General features: G+C 36.9%; 2 protein-coding genes across 6 annotated transcripts in view; one reads left to right on the top strand and one right to left on the bottom strand.

Annotated features, from left to right (window-relative positions):
* The first annotated feature begins 1755 nt into the window (after positions 1-1755).
* ccl44 (chemokine (C-C motif) ligand 44) lies at positions 1756-5184 on the top strand. Of its 3 annotated transcripts, none has more exons than XM_043252567.1 (5): positions 1756-3001; positions 3358-3487; positions 3804-3951; positions 4035-4114; positions 4799-5184. In XM_043252567.1, the coding sequence occupies exons 1-4, from the start codon at positions 2941-2943 to the stop codon at positions 4110-4112; spliced, it is 417 nt and encodes a 138-aa protein (XP_043108502.1). In that variant the 5' UTR covers positions 1756-2940; the 3' UTR covers positions 4113-4114; positions 4799-5184. The 3 variants fall into 3 exon arrangements, with proteins under 3 accessions (XP_043108502.1, XP_043108501.1, XP_043108503.1); XM_043252568.1 differs by having other exon boundaries at positions 2690-3001; positions 4035-4067; XM_043252566.1 differs by lacking the exon at positions 4799-5184 and having other exon boundaries at positions 4035-4789.
* Positions 5185-6728: 1544 nt separating this feature from the next.
* Positions 6729-20124, bottom strand: part of slc1a6 (solute carrier family 1 member 6) — a 16850-nt gene continuing 3454 nt past the window's right edge. Inside the window, exons 1-10 of one of the 3 annotated variants that reach the window (XM_043251785.1) lie at positions 18636-19287; positions 16590-16847; positions 16372-16509; positions 15130-15337; positions 15009-15051; positions 13676-13989; positions 12198-12431; positions 10758-10952; positions 10539-10673; positions 6729-9146 (exon numbers count right to left, since the gene is read on the bottom strand). In XM_043251785.1, the coding sequence (XP_043107720.1) occupies positions 8948-9146; positions 10539-10673; positions 10758-10952; positions 12198-12431; positions 13676-13989; positions 15009-15051; positions 15130-15337; positions 16372-16509; positions 16590-16806 (1683 nt within the window). In that variant the 5' untranslated portion in view covers positions 16807-16847; positions 18636-19287 and the 3' untranslated portion in view covers positions 6729-8947. Of the gene's footprint in view, positions 9147-10538; positions 10674-10757; positions 10953-12197; positions 12432-13675; positions 13990-15008; positions 15052-15129; positions 15338-16371; positions 16510-16589; positions 16848-18219; positions 18593-18635; positions 19288-20124 lie in introns of those variants that run through there. The other 2 variants (XM_043251784.1, XM_043251786.1) reach the window with 2 other exon arrangements.

Genomic DNA, 20124 nt, shown 5'->3' with positions numbered 1-20124 from the left:
CTAGGTTAAGTGCCAATTGTATTTTTCGATCTGGGATTCTTTATAACAATGTTGAGTGTTTAAATAAAGCTGTTTTTCTAAAGAGTGTTGCGTCTTCATTGTATGAGAGGGACATTTGGGTGATTTGTGTTTGAAACTTGATTATTCGCAGCAAGTCTGGTCCCACTAAGACCAAAAATCATCTTTTAACCAACATGTTCGGAACCAAAAATAGTTTTTTTGGGTTTTTTTGCACGCCACTTAATCAACATTTAAATTAGGGCTTCTCTATTTAAAAAAAGCATGTAGAATTAAGCATCCAAAATTATTTAACTGATAGCAAATAAACTAATATATCCGATCATACTAACCTGGCAAACCGTCACCAGGTCTTGTTGGAAATTCCTTTTCTTGCAAAAAAAAAGTTAATTTCAAGAACTTTCTGAAAAATTACTTTGTCATTTTGGCACCTAAAATAGTGAACGGGAACTCTGCAGTCTTGTAAATATGTGGAAAACGATAAAAGTCCAGAGCCATTATATGTAAACGGTAGTTGTGTTCGATATGCATCAGACGGTCAGTGAGATGTCTGAGGCTATTCCATAATCAGACTGCCAGTCTACCTCAATATCCAGGATGAGATGGGTATCACTGTTAACCTCTAAATATCTAGGACTTTGTCTTCAGGCACGGAGCTTAAAAACAAGGTTTTAAACGCCAACTTATCCAAAGATTTTTATATGACTCGCCAGGTCAGGAGGAACTGAGCAGAGCGTGCGCGATCATCGCAGCATAGCATGCGTCTTTTCCGAGATTAGTCTAAAGCGTGTCCCCAGGGGAAAACGGTCTGCCTTGAAAGGATACTTCTGGTGGTCTCGCAGCGTGAGAGATGCCGTCGATCCAGCAGAAATAAAAACGTTGCCAAAAAATTGAAAACCAATATTTTATGTTGGTTAAGTCGGCTTTCTGTCTTGATCCAGGACATAAAGTTAATTAATTTTAGATGAAGGCGAGCGAGTATGCGAGTCATTACATGAGAAATTTAAGACCGTGATGAAGAACTCTAGTATGCATGCTGAGAATTCTTTGCATAGCTGTTTTTGTGTGGACCGTCTTTTGTAATATCCTTCAATGACAGAAGGACGTTAACAAGTTGACAGAAGGACGCTGTACTGCAAAAAGACTGAACTCATCAGCTGCAAACTTTGAGATCTTTGTTCCATGCAGAGCCTTAACCTGAAGAAATAAATATTCACATTGCATGTTCTTCGTCGTTTGTTCTACGTTAACGCAGCAAGTCGTAAGGTTTTTGAGAAAAAGGGGTTAATTTGTGTGTAATCCATCAGACCAGAATGCACTCCTTTGATTAGAGCCTGAGTTTAGCTTAAGCAAAGACCATTTATATTTTATTTAGAGTATATATAAAATAACACCGCCCTGGCACAAAAATAAGCAAATACTTATAATTTTAAAATTGCATTACAATTGAAGCGGTTACTAAGTTTCTACTATGTTTTGCAGCAATTCTTTCAATCCTAACTAATGCGGCTTGTAGCTTTTCGTTTCTTAAAGAACCATGCCGGAAGACGTACCCATGCACTAGAGAGATCCCTCAGGCTCAGACTAGGAAAGATTGGTCACTACGGAGTCCTGATTTTAACCCCCTTTGAAAGTCTTTAAGATGTGCTGGAGTTGACTAAAAAAGCTGCACACTCTTGTAATGTAACGTTTTTTTTAGCATTGGTAACACTTTGCATGTGTTATGTAACATCACAGCACTTATTTCGTCATGAGATGCATTCATTTTTGGCCAAGATCTCTTATTTAACAATGGGAAAGTAAAACCGCTCCGTAAAGTCACATCCCAAAGTCTTTCAATGGGGTTAAGCTCAGGCCTCTGTGATGGGCGATTCGTACATGAAAACGATTCCTCATGCTCAGGAAAACACTATTTTACAATTTGGTTCCAATGAATCTTGACGTGGGCACATCTGACAAGGACTGCTCATCTGGACTTAGGTTTCTGGCTCATTGCCACCTCTCCGTCCTCTATTGTGTTCTCGTACTCAAGTAAATGAAAAAAAAGAAATAAAAAAGTTGTGTGCATATGCTGAAAGCCTGTGAACTTGTTCTTGGTGGCATGTTTTCTTCAGTGTGATACCTTAATTGCCTTTAAAAAAAAAATGCAGGAGAGACGACTGGCCAATGGATGCGAGTGAGGTCATGGGCTGAGTATGTTTTTGCCGTTTTCGCACGCTTTACACATCCGCCTTGGACATGCAGATGGCATATTTTCGATCTAATGACCCCAGGTATGCCAAACCCATAAAGTCCCGACAGTTTTCTCCACATGACTCAAGAACTCGGCATGAGGACGGGCTCTAAATGTCTGCACATGAGTATCCATATTGATTCCTGATGTTTCGTTCGTTCAGATGTCTCCTCCCTTCGAGTCAGACCCCAGGACTGCATTTCATCCAGCTCCAAGATTTTCGACCGCAATAAATCATAAGTTTGCAAAAAGTTGGCCATTTTAATATAAGGTGTTTCCTCTCTTCAGCATTCGACGTCGGACGCATACATCACCGTGGACTGCTGTTTTTAATCTCGTTTCTTCGAATATAAGAAGAATGAGTTTTTTCTTAATTACAGAGATCTCTGCCGTTGCAAATTCTCGAGCGAACGCGGGCGACGGGCTCGAAATTGCAGCGTTTATGCTACGCGTCGCACCAGCACTTGCGCAGCTCAACGTGTTAATTGAAGAGAGTTGTGCGTTTCTCAACAGCGAGGGGAGATGCTACGACTGTGAAAACAGCACACGAGGGGGGGAGCGAGGGAGATTGTGGGTGTGTTAGCGCGTGAGAGAAAAAATAGGGGAAGGGAGGGAGAGAGGAGAGAAATAAAAACAGCACAAGAGGACAGCAGGCAGCACGGAGGAAAAAATCCCTCTGAGGTTCCACCATGTTCCTGCAGACTGTCTCCATCCTCTTCCTCTCGGCCGTCCTCTTCGGCTGCCTGGAAGGTAAGGTGAAACTCTCCCTCGCATCTGATTGCGGTGTCGGAACGAGGCGGTTGGGACCAGATCTGGGTGGGAGGGAAAGAGGCATAATGCTATGATAGCCAGACCGGTTCGGGAGCTTCGGGTGCCGGAGTTTTCACGCATGTCTGAAGATATGAGGTGTGTTAAAGCATGATGGGAGGCACAGGAAGCTCCAAAAAGGAAGAAAAGGAGTCCAAATTTGATTACGACACACAATTTCCTCTGCAAACTGTTGAGCAAGCCAGCTGATGCGCACAGTTTACCGTACTTAAAGATGGGTTCCAGGTGCGATTGTGTGCTGAATTCTGCTGCTGGTTTGTGATTTCTCTCTATGCCAGGGAAGGGTGTGCAAATGCAACGAGATGTTCAGTGCTGCATGCAGTACTCTCACGGCAAAGTCCGGACCAAAGACGTCCTGAGGTATGAGAGGCAGACGGAGGGGCCGGATTGCAGCATAAGAGCCATCATGCAAGTATTCCAGGCATCCTGGAGCAATCACAGACATGGAAAATATGCCCTATTAAAGCTCACAGGCATTGCCGTCTAAGCAGGTCAGATTTTTATTACTGAGAGCGGTAATTGTCAGGCAAGTAGAGCAAAAGAATGCACTCAGGCTGGGTGGACAATGCCCAAACTGTTTCTTCACCGAAGCCAATTTGGCCTGCGCTGACTTGAAGCGCAGCAGATTAAGAGATTTGGGATTTGCCGTATGTAAAGAGAGAGGTTTTGGAGGGAGCTCTCGAGATCTTGGCGCTCATGTTCTCGCTTGTTTCAATCATGACAGATTGTACACCAAAAAGGCGGTGAAGTGCGCCGATCCAAGGGACAGGAAGGTGAAGAGGTTACTACGGAAACTGAACCAGAGGATGGGAGCCAAATCCCGCAGGACCATGTGGCTACATCCGCATATGAATCTGCCCGTCATGTCGGAGGTAAGATCTGCCTGGATTTAAGGAAGTAACGGCACCAAATAAAACTCTCTGAGTGTCTTGAAGTGTCGTTTTCTCTTCGACAGGTCGCCGTTGTTAACTCCCAAAAGATGAACAAGGTAAACAAGAATCGGCAGGATGCCATTTCGGTGCAACAGTTCTGAAAGTAAAAATCCCATTCTTATTTCCCTTGGATGAACTGATTTCTAGCTTTAATGTATAAACCCGACAGACCTACCATAAGTTTAGAGGTTAAGGAATGTTGTATGATTCTGCATACAGAAACAATCAATATGATTTTAACTTAATATGAAACAAAATTTGTGTTCAATTTGGTTCCCGGGTGAAGAACTACACTAGTCAGTTATATTCGCTGTTACCATGGAAACAGACATTTCAACCAATCAAAAGACTTCGAAATGAGAATATAAACGTGGATTTATAAATTATTCTGGCCTAGACTGTATGTATATATATAATGACCAATATAAAATTGAAGACAACTCAAGCAGATATATTTTTTCGAAATATTAGTAAAATATAAAATGTCCAAAATCAGTCTATATGATACTGCGCGTCAATAGTTGTAAAAGGCTTAATCAAATTTAAATTATCTAAAATTTCTATATGTTTCATACGCTATTTTGTAATACACTGCAAACATAAGCTATTTATATTAAGAACTTTTTATATTGTTTCTGATTCGTTTATACAATTCGTAAAGCTTCATAAGATTGGCTTCCAAATTTTATTATCTAGATGCAAGCCTATTCGGTTCATTTTACGCTTTCATGTCTTTGTAATCTTAGTGAATACTGATATAACCACGCTTCCTTTCCTTTCCTTTTAGACCAAGTGAATGTTGAAGGAGGACAGGTGATTCATGAAACCCCAGCCTTCTCGTGTGTCACTGTTTTCTTATATGTTCTTATAAGAAAATACATGTAGACTCATAGCATTCACTACCAAACAGTATGTTATCCAGATATATTGTGATATTTAGATGTCCTCTCAAATGACTGTTAATCTATATGCCAAAGTATTCTTCTCTGAGACTTGTTAAAGGTTGTTTATAATCTCTGCAGCTATGTATAGTCTCTATAACTTATACAAGCTCTTCTATAGAGTCCAGTAAACTGGTATGACTGTTCTCGATCAATTTATAGTGCAATTACAGATTATCTTGTGTATGTTAAAACACAACTAATTTTTATATATAAAAATAAATGAAAATGGTGAGTGTGGTTTTGTTTTTATTAAAACAGACTAGTAACTTTCCTCCAGGGTTGGTTATTCCAAGGTTATTCCAGTACTAAACTATTTAAACAGGGCTTAGTTTACCAGGACTAGGCCTTAGTTAAATTAAAACATTTAAGCAACTTTTACTTAAAAGAAAACGTTACAGGTTTCCATTTTGAGTCACAGAACAATGACTCCGGCATATTTTAAGACAGCTCAAACATGCATTTTTAGTCTGGGACTAGTTTAAGCCTCGTCTTTCACACGGGGTTATCTGTATGATTTTTTTTTTTTTTTACGTTTACAGTAAAAAGTGCACAGTGTGACCCGATATCTTAACGATATGTGAATGTTGCTAGACGTAAACAGTACCGGAAGCGCGCGCTGCGTAAAAGCTCGCTTCGAGTTTGAGGGGAATTTTTTTTAAATAGCGAACCAAAACCCGTAAACATGAGTTAATACTGTTATTCCTACCTTTATAGTCCACCCCAAAAAAAGTCCATTCGGGGAAAATTTGATAAACATAATAGGACAATAACGCGCTTGCCGCGTGCCTGCGTTCGTCCAATCAGCAACGCTGATTATGAATATGCAAATTGGAAGGTGAAACGTCACTTTATGAATACCCAGGATTAATAGTTAACCTCGGGTAAATCGTGAGCAATGTGATGTCCTTTCACCAGGGGTATAGAATATACCTTGTATGCTATTAATTGTTTCACGTATGAAAATTCAAAATGATGTGAAGTCTTAGGTGATGACGACATATGATTAGGCTTTTGTTTCAAATATAGCTAAAATATTAACAAAAATAAGTATACAAATAATACGCCTCTCTGCAAAATATAGCAAATGCCACTTCACAACACAACATTACTGACAATATTCATGTGCCTTTTTGTACAAAAAAAAAAAAAAAAAAATATATATATATATATATATATATATATATATATATATATATATATATATATATATATATATATATATATATATATATATATATATATAAATTATATATATATATATATATATATATATATATATATATATATATATATATATATATATATATATATATTTTTTTTTTTTTTTTTTTTATTATTATTTTTTTTTCCTCCTGCAATCACTATTATTTTTCTCTATTTCAGATTTGAGCTTGCCAGTGCATGACAACTTAGCAAAACTGTACTTACTGTAAGGCCATTTTTTTGTTTTGGAGAAAGAGAAAAGCAAGGCAAATGACAGATTCTTAACATTTCATGCAAACGAGCGACCTTTATCAAAACAGTGTCATTCGAGACGCACATTATCAGATTCCCTGGGAATAACCTTGGCATTAATTGCACTGTGCTCTGCTGTTTGGCTTACAGGAAAGAGATTACAGAAAGGTTCCTGTGGCATATTTTTCAATTGATGAATGACATGTTCAGGTAAAAATTCCCGAAACCATTACACACCACTAGAGGACGCTGTTTTGTTGATATGCTGTTATTGCTGATGTGTGTATTGTTTTCAACAAGAGAACACTGCAAACTGAGTAACTTTATTCCTGAGACATTTATTCGTCTTAACACCTTCTGGAATTCAAGCTAACAAATAATTCAAGTCAAATGCCCACACTAGACCATTAACTCAAAAGGGCTTCACGGTGCCATATAAATATTTAGAAATAAGAAATACTGAACAACATTACACCATTTTCACACAATTTGCATTTAAATCAATCTCTACTAAAAGTATATAACATCGGTCCAAACTTAAGAGAGAGGATTGTGAAGCGAATCAATTATCCTAATACTGATACGGTATCTTCAGAGACTGTGATGGGTTCAAGTGTTTCACGAAGACACAGGCGCAATACGGGCAGCACGGTCTGAGGATATTTATAAAGCCGGCAAACAGATCTCAAAAAGCACTTAAAGCAAGAACACGCTAGAATAATCTTATTCCACCACAAAACAAAAATCTTGTTCTTCACAAACCACTCTTCGCCAAATTTTTACTAAATTTTCTTAAAGGGGCGGTTCACCCAAAAAGGACAATTCTGTCATCATTTACCGAAACAGCTGACGGTACCCATTGGCTTCCGTGGTATTTTTTCTATACCATATATTCTAAATGCATACAGGCTTGTATGGGGATGATTAAATGATGACAATTTTTGAACGAACCGTCCCTTTAAGAACAGTCCATCACGAAACAGTAAAGGCAAAAGTTTTAAGTCATCAAGAAATGTTACACAATTGATTACAATATCATTAAATGTCATATAAACATCTACAAAATTAACCTAGGCAACATAACCACAGTAAAAACATCATAATAACTGTTCCCTTTGTCTCTACAGGTATCGTCTGTGAGTATGGCATTGAGTGTATGAGGTAATACAGCATTAAAGTAATAATGCAGGTTCAGTGACGACTCAGCAATATTTATACTTTAAACAAATTTACAAAGACCATGATGTTTTTAACAGTCTCAAATCGGCATTATAAAACTAGCATAGTGTTGTTTTAATTGGGTGCTACCGTGCCTCGGATGCGATTAGCTTCTAAGTAAAAGTAATTCTGATCTAATTTTGCTGATCCAACAGCGAAAGCATATTTCACAAGGCGGCTAAATCACACAAATTCGTATGAGCTTGCAAAATCGTACGATTTTGCAAATTTGGGGGATTTATGCAAATGACCACCCTAACAGAGAAAAGCGCGCGAGACCGCACGAGTACGAATTAGCCACCTCGTAAAATACGTCTTTGCGGTGAGATGGCACTGACAAATATCACGTTCGCATCGGCTATCATCATTTATATTCTTCTTCTTTATATTTATAAATTTATATTTCGGTGAGCGTGTTCCATTTTTCAGAAAAAACAGTTTAAGTGTTGCAAAAAGTGAAGCCAAAACATGACGATCGCCATCTAGTGGCCGGCTGCATGGTACCGAGGTGGCTCATAAACCACGCCCTCTCCACGTAAACCAATCCAATAATTACGCTTCAAATTCATTTTTCACAGATGGGGTTTCCTTCATTTTAGGTAGTTCCTACCCTGCTGATGTAGACCTGTTTGGAGTAGATGTCACAGTTATGCCAGTTATGAGTAAAATCCATGGAATAAAAGATTTTAAAAAAAGTATTACTGTGCCTTTGGATGTCAGAAAGCAAATCGTCTTTTATAGAATGCTGTCATCAACGATTAAAATAACTAACGTTTAAATGGACAGACTGGTATGGCTTCGCCTAAATTTGATTTAAACAATAGGTTTAAATATTTAATATATTTAAATACTATTAAAACCTTTAACGAATGCACGTTTATATCCTTTAACTCATTATTGAGGGATTTTAAATTCTCCGGAAAAAAAGCCAGAACTCATGACTTTTTAAATCAGAATTGCGAGATATGATCTCGGAATTGCGGAATAAAGTCGGCATTTTTAAATATAAATTCAAATACACCTTTTTGGAAATGATTTTATTCCATGGCTCCCATAAACTGCTACTAGATGATCATTTTTGTCTCCGCCCACAAAAAGCAAACACCGAATTGGTCTACATGTTTAAGAGTATGTTTTTCTAATAAGGTTTTTTTTAGTTTGATGCTATAAAACGTAGTGATTGTGGGCTTGTGAATTTCACACAATGGCCGTCACTGGGATATTTTGGCTTCACTTTTCTAAAGCGGACAGCATTGGAGACGCGTCGTCCATCTTTTTATTACAGTCCGTCAGTGTGAGCTATGACGATTGGAGGATAATTACATGGCGGTTTCACTGTTGCGATGCTTGCGAGAGTCGTTCTCCTGACAGATCAGCTGGTACGGCTTTTCATTCTCCTCGATCACAGAGTTGCTGATTTCCACATCCTGGTTCTGGAGCTCCTGTCGTGACAGATGCTCGACGATCCCAGCGCCAAATGAATCTCCCAGCACGTTGGTGGTGGTCCTGAGTCGATCCCTGAACAACCACGCAAAAACATTTAGGTTAAATCCATTTTCTTCAGGCGCGAGTGCTGCGTGGCCGTGAAAAGCTCACCAGCGCGGTTGCTAGGGTTTTTTAGCATGTTGCTAGGTTGTTGAGAGTGGTTGCCAGGGTGTTACTAGGCAGAGACTAATGTGTTCGATTGAGGTGTTATGAGTGGTTTCTAGTTTGTATGGTGTTACTTTGTTGGTGCTAAAGTGTTCAGATAGTTTTTTGCTTGTTTGTTGCTATGCAGCTGCTAGGGTGTCGTGGTTGGTTGCTAGGATGTTGTTTCTGCAGGTGTTCAGGTGTGCTGGGTGATTTTGCATCTTGCTATGCAGGGTCTAGAGTGCTTCCAAGTTGTTGTTAGGGTGAGTTGCTAAGGTGTTCTAAGTGGTTTCTCTCATGCTAGAATGGTTGCCAAGGTGTTACTATGCAGGTGCTATGGTGTACTGAGTGGCTTTAAACATGATGTTATGCAGTTGCTAGGGTAATGCGGGTGGTTTACAAGTTGTTGCTATGCAGTTACTCTTGTGCTGTGTCAAGATATTCTCTGGGTCGCTTCTAGGATGGTTGCCAAGGTGCTGCTAATCAGTTGCTGGTGTGTTGTGGCTGACTGCTAAGGTTTTGTTGTGGAGTTGCTGGTGGGTTGTGGGTGGTTGCCAAGATTTTGGCAGGTGTCGCTAGGATACTGTTTTTCCAGGCGATAAGGCGTGCTAGTGTTGTTGCTAGGTTGTTGCTATGCAGATGCAAATGTGTTATGGATTGTTTTTGCCACCTCGCTTGGGTGTTTAGAGTGGTTTTCAAGGTGTTACTATAAGGTGCTAAGACGTAAAAATGCCTTTTAACACTTTGGGTGGTTATCAAAGCATTCCCTAAGTGGTTGCCAAGGTGCTGCTAGGCAGTTACTTAGGTGTTGCCAAGGCATTGCCTAGGTGACTTCTAGGGTGGTTGCAAATATATTGCTAAATATAGGGTTAGGATAAGGGTCATTGCCAAAGTGGTCTCCAAGTAATTGCTCTATGGAGAGTCAGAGAGCCCTCGAATTGCATCAGAAATATCTTAATTTGTGTTCTGAATATAAACGAAGGTCTTACAGATTAATGACAGCATAACATTTTTTGGGTGAACCATACCTACAAAAGGTAATCTAATCCAAGCATCTATAATAGCAATGCTTACATTAGCAAACATCATTTATAATCGGTTATGTAAAGGTACTTTCTGTATATAAGTCACTGAAGAGAAATGTTTAACATATTCAGTTCAGTGTTCAGTAGTATGAAAGCCTCCTTCAGATTAGCAGTCTGCATTATGTATCAGTAACCTTTGAGAGAGTGCTCTCTACTGGAGTCGCATGCTTCGGCGTGACATTTGAGAGAGACTCACAGGAACCAGTCCACCGCGATGATCAGTGTAATGTCCTCTGTGGGCAGTCCCACCGATGTCAATACTATCACCATGGTAACCAGCCCAGCCTGAGGGATGCCTGCTGCTCCGATGCTAGCGGCGGTCGCCGTGATGCTGCGGGAAACATGGGGCCTTTTTAATTTTTTGAGCTCACAGAAGACATCGTTCAAAGTGAGGAGATGAGACACTAACACTAACCTTATGGTGAGGATCTGGCCAAAGTTCAGGTCCATGTCATTGACCTGGGCGATAAAAATGGCTGCCACTGCCTCGTACAGGGCAGTGCCGTCCATATTGATTGTGGCTCCAACCGGCAGCACAAAACGCGTCACTCGTTTATCCACGTGGTTGTTTTCTTCAAGACAACGAAAAGTGATGGGCAGGGTGGCAGAGCTGAGGAGGACAAGACGATCAACTGAAATTTAGTCGGAGGAATCGAATTACCGAGATGTGCTTTTAGGCACATCAAAAAAAAAGATACTTTTTAAACATATTTGGTGTAAAAAGCCAAATGCTGCGACCTCATTCAAGATGAGAATCTATTCATTTCATTGTGTCTTCTTAAATGCCTCCTAAATGACAATTAAACTATACTAAGACGAATGATTGAAAAGAATAGTGATATTCAGCGATGGTTATTCTGACAAACATTTTGCTCATTTGTAGCTTTGAGGTCGTTTATATCATTATTTGTATGCTAGTGAAGTGTTACTTTAGTGTCGCTAAGCTTTAGTTTTGAATTATATATTTTATTTTATTATATATTTTATTATTTATTATATTTTTACATTGTATTGTATTTTTTATTTTATTTTATTTTATTTTTTAAGTTTTAGTCATTTTGTTTAATTTTTTAATAGTTGTCGTTGTTCTAAATGTTTCTATATGGTTTTTATTATCAGTTTCAGCTTTGGTTAATGCAACATATTATAATAAACTAATTGAAAATAAGAAATCCTGCCCTAGAAAGAAGCTGAAATGAAAAAGCGTAGGTTTTTTCATTTTATTCAATCAAACATTTATTTTATTTTAAAAATGTTTATGTTTTTTACTTTTAATTTTAGCTTAGCGCAATATGACAAAAGCTTTTAGCAGACATACACATTTAAAATAAAGAATAAAATTTTATATCATTTATAATATATATATATATATATATATATATATATATATATATATATATATATATATATTATAATATATCATATAAATTTAATATCATATTAAATGAATATTTACTGTATATATATATATATATATATATATATATATATATATATATATATATATATATAATCAAACTACATTATAATAAATGATTTCAAATATGGTTACTCTCAGAAATATCTTTCTAATAAAATGCTAAATACAAACAAACGTCCACCCAACAATAGCTATAACAAATACTTTTTTTATCAGCTATTTGTGAAGAAAGAAGCTGCAGTTTATTCCTAAAATGGCTTCAATCAATGTTCATTAAAAGTAAAGGATGCCCTTATATATGTGCTCAATAGGAAATACATATTCATGCTACATACATAAACCATTCCACAGGCTCTTTAATGCTATTGGACAAACTGATCTTCAGTACTGAAGCATACCGAGCGCCCTAGATAGAGGTCTATAATGTGTTCGTACCTGGACGAGGTGCCTAGAGCAGTGATCAGAGCCTGCAGCAGCCCAGCGATGAAGGTGAAAGGGTTCTTCTTGGTCACCGCAAAGAAGAGCAGCGGCAGAACGAGCAGGCCGTGGATGAGGAGTCCCACAATCACGGAAACCGTGTACATCCCTAACTGTCCACCCACCTGAGCGAGATCCTTCATCTCGATGATCTTCCCTGCGATCAGGAAGAGGATTCCCACAGGAGCATACCTGCTCAGAAGAGATGGCACGTTTTCATCAATTACAGCTCGACAAATAATAATTTGCTAAAACAACATGCATAAACGGAGCCTTATTTTTTTTTTTGTCAGCTTTAAATGTTACTGCACGATATTTGTAATACGTGATGTGTGCCATTTTTATTTAAATTTTTATTTTTATGAAGTCCTGAAGTAATAATGACTTTGATTCTGCGATTTGCCATAATATTTGGGTTTAAATAACATTTTTAAATATATAAAATATAAGTAATTATGACTTAGCACCTTATTATTTATTTAAAAAAAAAAATATATATATATATATATATAGTAGGCTATATAATAATAACGAGTACATTTCTCAAATAAAACAGAGAAAATAAATATTTAATATAATATTTAATATAAAATTCATTATAATGAGAAACGTTCATAATAATAAAGTTATGAACTGTCTCAACTTTCTCTAATTACCAGTTAATATGTCGTAATGTTAAGAAAACAATCATGACGTAATAAGAAACATAATTTCCACTTATTGTATATTAACGCTACTAAGGCGGTTTATTATTATAAGATGTTAAGCCATTATTAGTAGCTTATTTATGAATAATGTTCTCATTATTGCAAGATACTGCAAGAGTCAGAATTATAAGACGCTTTTTTATTCTAAATATCATGACATATTGATGTTATTATGAGAAAGTTTCTCATTAAAGTGACATACTAATCTATTATTATAAGATAGTTGCTTATTATGCTTTTAAAAAATTATTAAAAAAGTAAAAAATATATCACATTCATGTTTTGTGTCTAACAAACTTTCTGTTTTTCATCTTAATCATTATTATACATCAAGTGTATATATATATATATATATATATATATATATATATATATATATATATATATATAAAGAAAAGTTAAAAGTATTTTTTTAATTTTTGGTAGGTCACACCACATTAATTTTATTTGGCGAACAATTTTATCAGATATTAAAACTGTTAAGTTTAAACATTTCCAATTATTTTATGTTTATTACTTCACCGTTATAATATTGCACTGTGATTTTTACATTTTGATGCCCCAAAAAATTAACAGAAAGTTTAACAAAACGACAGAAATTAAAACACGATTACTGAAGAGGTGCATTGCAGTCAGTTGCTTTTATCGTATCTTTTTAACTAACCGAATAGACGGGACAGAAAACAAGTGCCTCTCTCCTAAACGAGAAGGTCGTAATCACGCACTAACCAGATAATGATGGCCACCAAGCGCATTATGGCTTCGTTGAGGCAGTCAAAGAAGTCCCGGAGAGCCTGGCCCTGCTGTTTCATGTTCCCGATCACTAGCCCAAAGCACATGGAGAAGACCACCAAGCCCAAGGCGTTCACCCCATTCGAGGAACCGGAGACGGGCACCACCTCTTCCAGCGTCTCCTGGACGGTCTGCAGGACTGCGCTGAGGTTGGACGCTCGGCTGAGGTCTGTGGCGTTCAAGATGTCTGTCCCATTGACCGCGACGGTGACGTTTTTGGTCAACACCGTTTTCTTATATAGTGTTTTGTACTGCAAGAAAAATGAGGTATTAGCATGCGCGCGCTGTGAAATTTAATTAATCGTGATTATTCGCATTCAAAAGAAACACTTTACTTTACATAATATGCGGTTGTTTATTAGGGAGATAAAAATATACCCGCATTCAATATATAGTTTGAAGATATTTACATTTATATGTTTATTAGCGCTTTCAACCGATTAATCACATACAAAATAAAAGTTTTTGTTTACATTAATATATGTGTACTGTGTTATATATATATATATATATATATATATATATATATATATGTGTGTGTGTGTGTATATATATATATATATATATATATATGTGTGTGTGTGTGTGTGTATATATATATATATATATATATATATATATATATATATAAACACACATGCATACAAATATTTAGCCTTTATATATTTAATCTATCTATATATGATATAGTATATACATGTATAACATATTCATCTCACTATTTTCTAAATGTATGTTCTATGTTTGTGTCTTTATACATAGCTTATCTTTGTGTATCGTGCATATATTTATTATGTAAACAAAAACGTGTATTTTAGACGCGGTTAATTGCAATGAATCACTTGACAGCGCTAATATTTACGATGATATTTTATATCTAAATACATTTCATGCATATACACACATGCATGTGTGCGCATTCATATGCACATAATATACACAGCACACACACATGTATTATCTAATTTAAATATTTTACAAAATACTTTCTAAATCCCATATTAACCCGGAACAGTCGAACAATATATGCTTTAATTCTTTTAAATAATATAATATAATACAATGCAATACAATATAATATAAAATACTGCATTTATTATTCTTGAACTGCAGTATTACATCAGGAGTAACCGTAATTAAGAATAAATCCTTTCTTATTGAAGGGAAAGGTGCTTAAATGACTGTATTTAATGCATTCGTAACTTGTAATATCAATTTGACATCAAGCAGAGAAGAAGAGGCACGTTATCTTCAGAGAGGATTCACAAACCTGTTTAAAGCAGGCCTCGACTAGATTCGGTGGAAACATGTTTCTGTAAAAAGAATGGGAAAAATCGGATTCCACGGCATTAAAAAATAAGCATCAGTCGAACCAAAGTGTTTTTTCCCACCTTATGAGGTCCAGGAAAGCATCAGCGGCCTGCACCGGCTCAATGCCGCCACTAGAGGCCACAGGACTGTCCCTGCTGCCTTTACCCGGCCTGATAATAATCACCATCACAATACCGATGAAAACCGCTATAAACGTGGTCACCATGTAGTAGACGATGGCCCGGATTCCCATCCTCCCAGAGGCTTTGCTGTCTAAAGAAGAGATTCCTGAAGGCACGCAGCAAGAGACAAAAGAAAAGCGCTGTTAATCACCAGCATTGAATGCTTTTTTGATGAAATAGTTTGTGGTTACTATAGTTCAACAGACCGATAATCGGTCAGTGTTCATTTTTACATGTACGCTTTTTTAGAGATCACACACATCAACATTCAAAAGTTCGAGAGCAGACGTGTTTTTTAAAGACTTCTCTTCTGAAACGTATTTTATCAAAATAAGTGTTTTTAGCCATGTTTTACTATAAATACTATGTTAAACTAAATACTACGGTTAATTTATGGTTGCCATGGTTTAACTATAGCAACCATGTTTTATATATATTTATATATATATATATATATATATATATATATATATATATATATATATATATATATATATATTATAGTGTGTTTATGTTTACATCATATATTTGTTTATTTATTATGTATTTATAAACACATGAATTCCTTAAATATTTTAAAATATTTACATTATATACATATATATATATATATATATATATATATATATATATATATATATATATATATTATTATCCGTAAATACATTTAATATCTAAACTTTTTTCCTGAAATATATACATTTATTTATATATACACAATAAATATACATAGTACACATTATTTACACATAAAACTTTTATTTTGGATGTGATTAATGCTAAATAAATAAATAAATAATTGAATATATATATGTATTTATTTATATTATTTTATAATTATAATTATATATATATATATATATATATATATATATATATATATATATATATATATATATATATATATCTGGGTATATAAAATAATATATAAAAATATATAAAAATTTTGAAAACTGAATTAATAACAATTGTTAATAAATTCTACTGAATGCAAAGCCAAAGTATGGGAAAAATCTATGGAATTCAATCTCTACTATCAACAGTTTGGTTACCAAGTAGTAAAAGATGACAAAATTCCCTTTTTTTTGAGCGTTATCTCACGATGCATTTCCTAACGTGAAGGAGTTTTTCCTGGCGTACCTGTGACGAGGCTGGAGACGATGAGCGGCAGAACGAGCATCTGAAGCATCCTCATCAGCAGCTCCCCGGGGAAAGAGAAATACTTGACCTCCCTGACGGACAGGTTACGAGGCCTCAGCGCGAAACCCAGCACCACCCCTACACGCAGCCAAAGAGACGAGCCTCCGTCAACAACAAACCGCTTTCCCGCAGCTCTGCCCATTGCCTCAGCCCCTCACCTAAAGCCACGGCGGCCACCGTGAAGATCACGAAGGCGTTCCTCCTCAGAAACGTCCTGACGCTGTCCCGCGTGACGCCGCCCATCTTCCGTCGACTTCCAGACATCTGCTTCCGTAAGGCCCGGCACAGGCGGCGGAGGCCCTCGTCGGCGCGCTGCGGCTTCTCGGAGTCTTCACTCAGAAACAGACCGGTGCTGTTCGGAGGCTTCTCGTTCATAATCAGCTCTAATACATGGTCCAAGAGGGTCTCGTGGGAAACTGTGGCCGAGAGGGAACCAAATCAGGGCTGAAAATCATTCTGTTGCGATTTAAAGATCGAGCACGATCTCTTCAACGGAAAGCGAGATGGTTTAAATGACAAAATGTCAAAAAAAAGACTAAATTAAAAAAAATAAGTGCTGTATAAATGCACTTTTTAACTAATTTCACTACAATGCTGATTGTTACAAAAACAGTTAAACCAGATGTCCCAGTTTATAAAAATATAAATATTTAATGCTATTATTCTTATTAAATATTTAACATTTAATATTAAATAATGAACATTTATTCAATATCAAAGTGCTATTTTATTTATATTTTATTCATATGTTATTTTACTTTTGCAGTCATAATGTTGTTTTAATAGCACGCTGTTTTTATTGCTTTGATTTTTGTTCGTTGTATTAAAATCAATTCACGGCCTCACCATAACCCAGATGTTCGCTTTGCTTTAAAGGAAGAAAAAGAAATTGTGAAATAATGTATTTTATAATAATAAAATGCTAGCGTTTAAACTCATACTGAAGCTGGTATAACCTTTAAATATTTAAAGAATATTATTTACATCTTGCAATTCAATTTAAAAAAATACAATTGACTTATTTTCATATTTTCAACTTTACCAATGTACTTTTACTTTGTCAAAATCGTGCCTTTTTATACTATACTGTCAACTTCATATCTATGTGACTTTACCTTTTGCAATTATGGCCTTAAATATGCATCTTTATATCTTAAAGCGACTCAAATAATTTGAACTGAAAATACCTTGAAATAATTTGTGACTTCACAATTTTAACTTTATATCCCACAAAGTGAATGCACTGAACCTTTACAAATCGTGACTTGATATCTTTACAGATGCTTTTTCCGACTTTAAACTGCACAAAGCGACAACTCTCTAACTTCTATCAGAGATAGAAATACGCCGTCGAAAATACAAGGGTGTGCAGAATTACTCATAAAAGGAAAAAAAAAAATCAATATTCCATCCTTTATGTAATTCCAAACTCAAATGGCATTTCCCCCAGTGTAACATATACTATCAAAATGCTGTTTTCAATGCAAGTCGATAAATATCGTGCCTCTCAAGTTAAAAAAATGAGGAAAAAAGCATATGTGATATAATTACGAACATCCGAATCCATGCAATTCTGCAAAACACTTCGGTTTTTGCTTAATTTAAAAGTACTATTGCTTTAAATCTTGCTTTATAAAATGATCCTGATATTATAGACTGGCTGACTAAATAAATTAAGCATCATATAAAGCACTGACACCATTACCTTTTAACTAATGCAATAGAAAACACCATGAAGAAAAAAGGCTAATTAATATAAGAGTGTCCAGTATAAATGGGTCCACTCACCACTCATGGTTGCTCTGCTGGAGATCCTGGACTAAAGTGGTCACAGGTAAAGCCCAACTCGTGCCAAACACACATGAAACAGTTTTTATATACGGCCTGACCTTCTCTCGCGCATCTTCTCTCACCCCACACCGAGCGACAGGGACACGGTACACCTCTCTACCTGATCTTGGGCCAGTTTTCCCTCCATTGATCCCTGCTCGGCGGTCCGGTCGCTGATCTTAAATCAGCATCCGTGCACACACGTCGACACACACCCCGGGTGAGCGCTACAAAGCTGACCCGCTTTCCGAGAAAACCGAGCTTCGCGAATAAAGCTATTTCTTTACGACAGCTGTTTAGTAACGCACGGGTGCGCTTTACGGCTCGTATCGACAGCTTAAAATATTACGTTTAAACAACAGAAGTCGACTTACGGTGCAGAAGCAGCTCTTCTCGTGCCTCTTCCGTTCTCCTGCGAGCCTTCTGGAAAAGCGGCTATATATATATAACGATTTAAGCAAAGTGATTTTTGCGTGGGAAGAGGAGGTCAAGGATCTTTCCTATAAGGCAAAAAAACAAAAAACAAAACAACGACCTGCTGCCCGGGAGCGAAAAGAATCGACGCGTTAATAAAGTCTCATTGGGGGGAGGCGTTTAATACTAAACGTATGCGGCGATAAACACCCCCCCGAGCTGATGATTAAATGATAAGTGTGCGTTTAAGGGGAAAATGTTTTGTTGCGTCGTAGTAGGCTACTACGTTAAGCGTGTTTCATTACTATGACAACGTGATTGCGCGCACTTGTTGAGGTCCGGCTTTTGGAGTGTGTGCGTGCGTGCGCGTGCGCGCGTGTGTGCGCGTGTTGGGACCTTCTGCTCGGATCTGCCCACTCGCCTCCTACGCGCGTGTCTTAGGTCTGCATAAAGCCATCTCGCTCTTTTCCTTGCAACTTTCCCCAAGGAATCCTCCGTTTTCATAAGGGTTCGTTTAATTTCATGCATTTCTACAACGATTAAATGCCCACCCTGCAAAAAAAAAAACAGATGCAAAAACGTCCCACCAACAGAATCCATCACGTACCGTTATACTTCCCATTAAAACCAACACAATTCCCATTGAATCCAATATCCATGACATTTTCTGTGTTTTACTCAGTGTTTTCAGTAACTTTAAACGTTACAAGAACGTGTCACTGAACGCACTCTTAATAAACATTATTTGAAGTTTATTTTTATTATTCTGCAAACATTTAGAGGTCCGGTTTTATTGTCGTGGTTAAGGTTATGAAAACGTCATGAGAACGTTCCGAGAATGTTGTTCTAAGACGTTCCGTTATGAGAACGTTCATCAAGGTCATCGAACGTTACATGAACATTACTTTGAGAACGTTTCGTTTTATGCGACTTTAAAAAAACGTTCTAAGAACGTGTTCCCGTAGCAGCGCGTGCTTTGCAAAGAAATCGCACTCAAAGTAATAAAAATCTACATTTATCCTGCTCTTCCTGATGCGGCATGGCCTCATCAAACGCTCGGTTTTACGACAATTATGTCTTGAACCGAGAATGCAGACCCCGTAAACGTGGCTTTAACATAAAACCTCACATTTTGCATTGGAAAGGTGACAGCAGCAGATTGCATCGCTATGGTAACACAAAGGGCCTGCCAGAGCGTGGGTGGCATGTTGCATACATGTTCTCCATTTAGCTGCTGAGAAACACGCGTGAAATGCATTAGGTTATTGTAATTCTATAACGTTTGGGTTTACTGTCGGAAAGCGTACAAACGAGCCAAGCGGTGATCAGTTGTTTTGTCGCCGTGTACAGTAGGCCATAAAACAGCTTTGTGGCGCTACAGATCGCAGCAGTGCTGAAAATTCAACTTTGCGTCGCAGGAATAAACTACATCTTAAATCATGTTCTAAT

Source organism: Puntigrus tetrazona, chromosome 11 (assembly GCF_018831695.1).
Source record: "Puntigrus tetrazona isolate hp1 chromosome 11, ASM1883169v1, whole genome shotgun sequence".
Classification (NCBI taxonomy): Eukaryota; Metazoa; Chordata; class Actinopteri; order Cypriniformes; family Cyprinidae; genus Puntigrus; species Puntigrus tetrazona.
The sequence above is the reverse complement of the archived record's forward strand: the minus strand, read 5'-3'. Positions and strand labels throughout refer to the sequence as shown.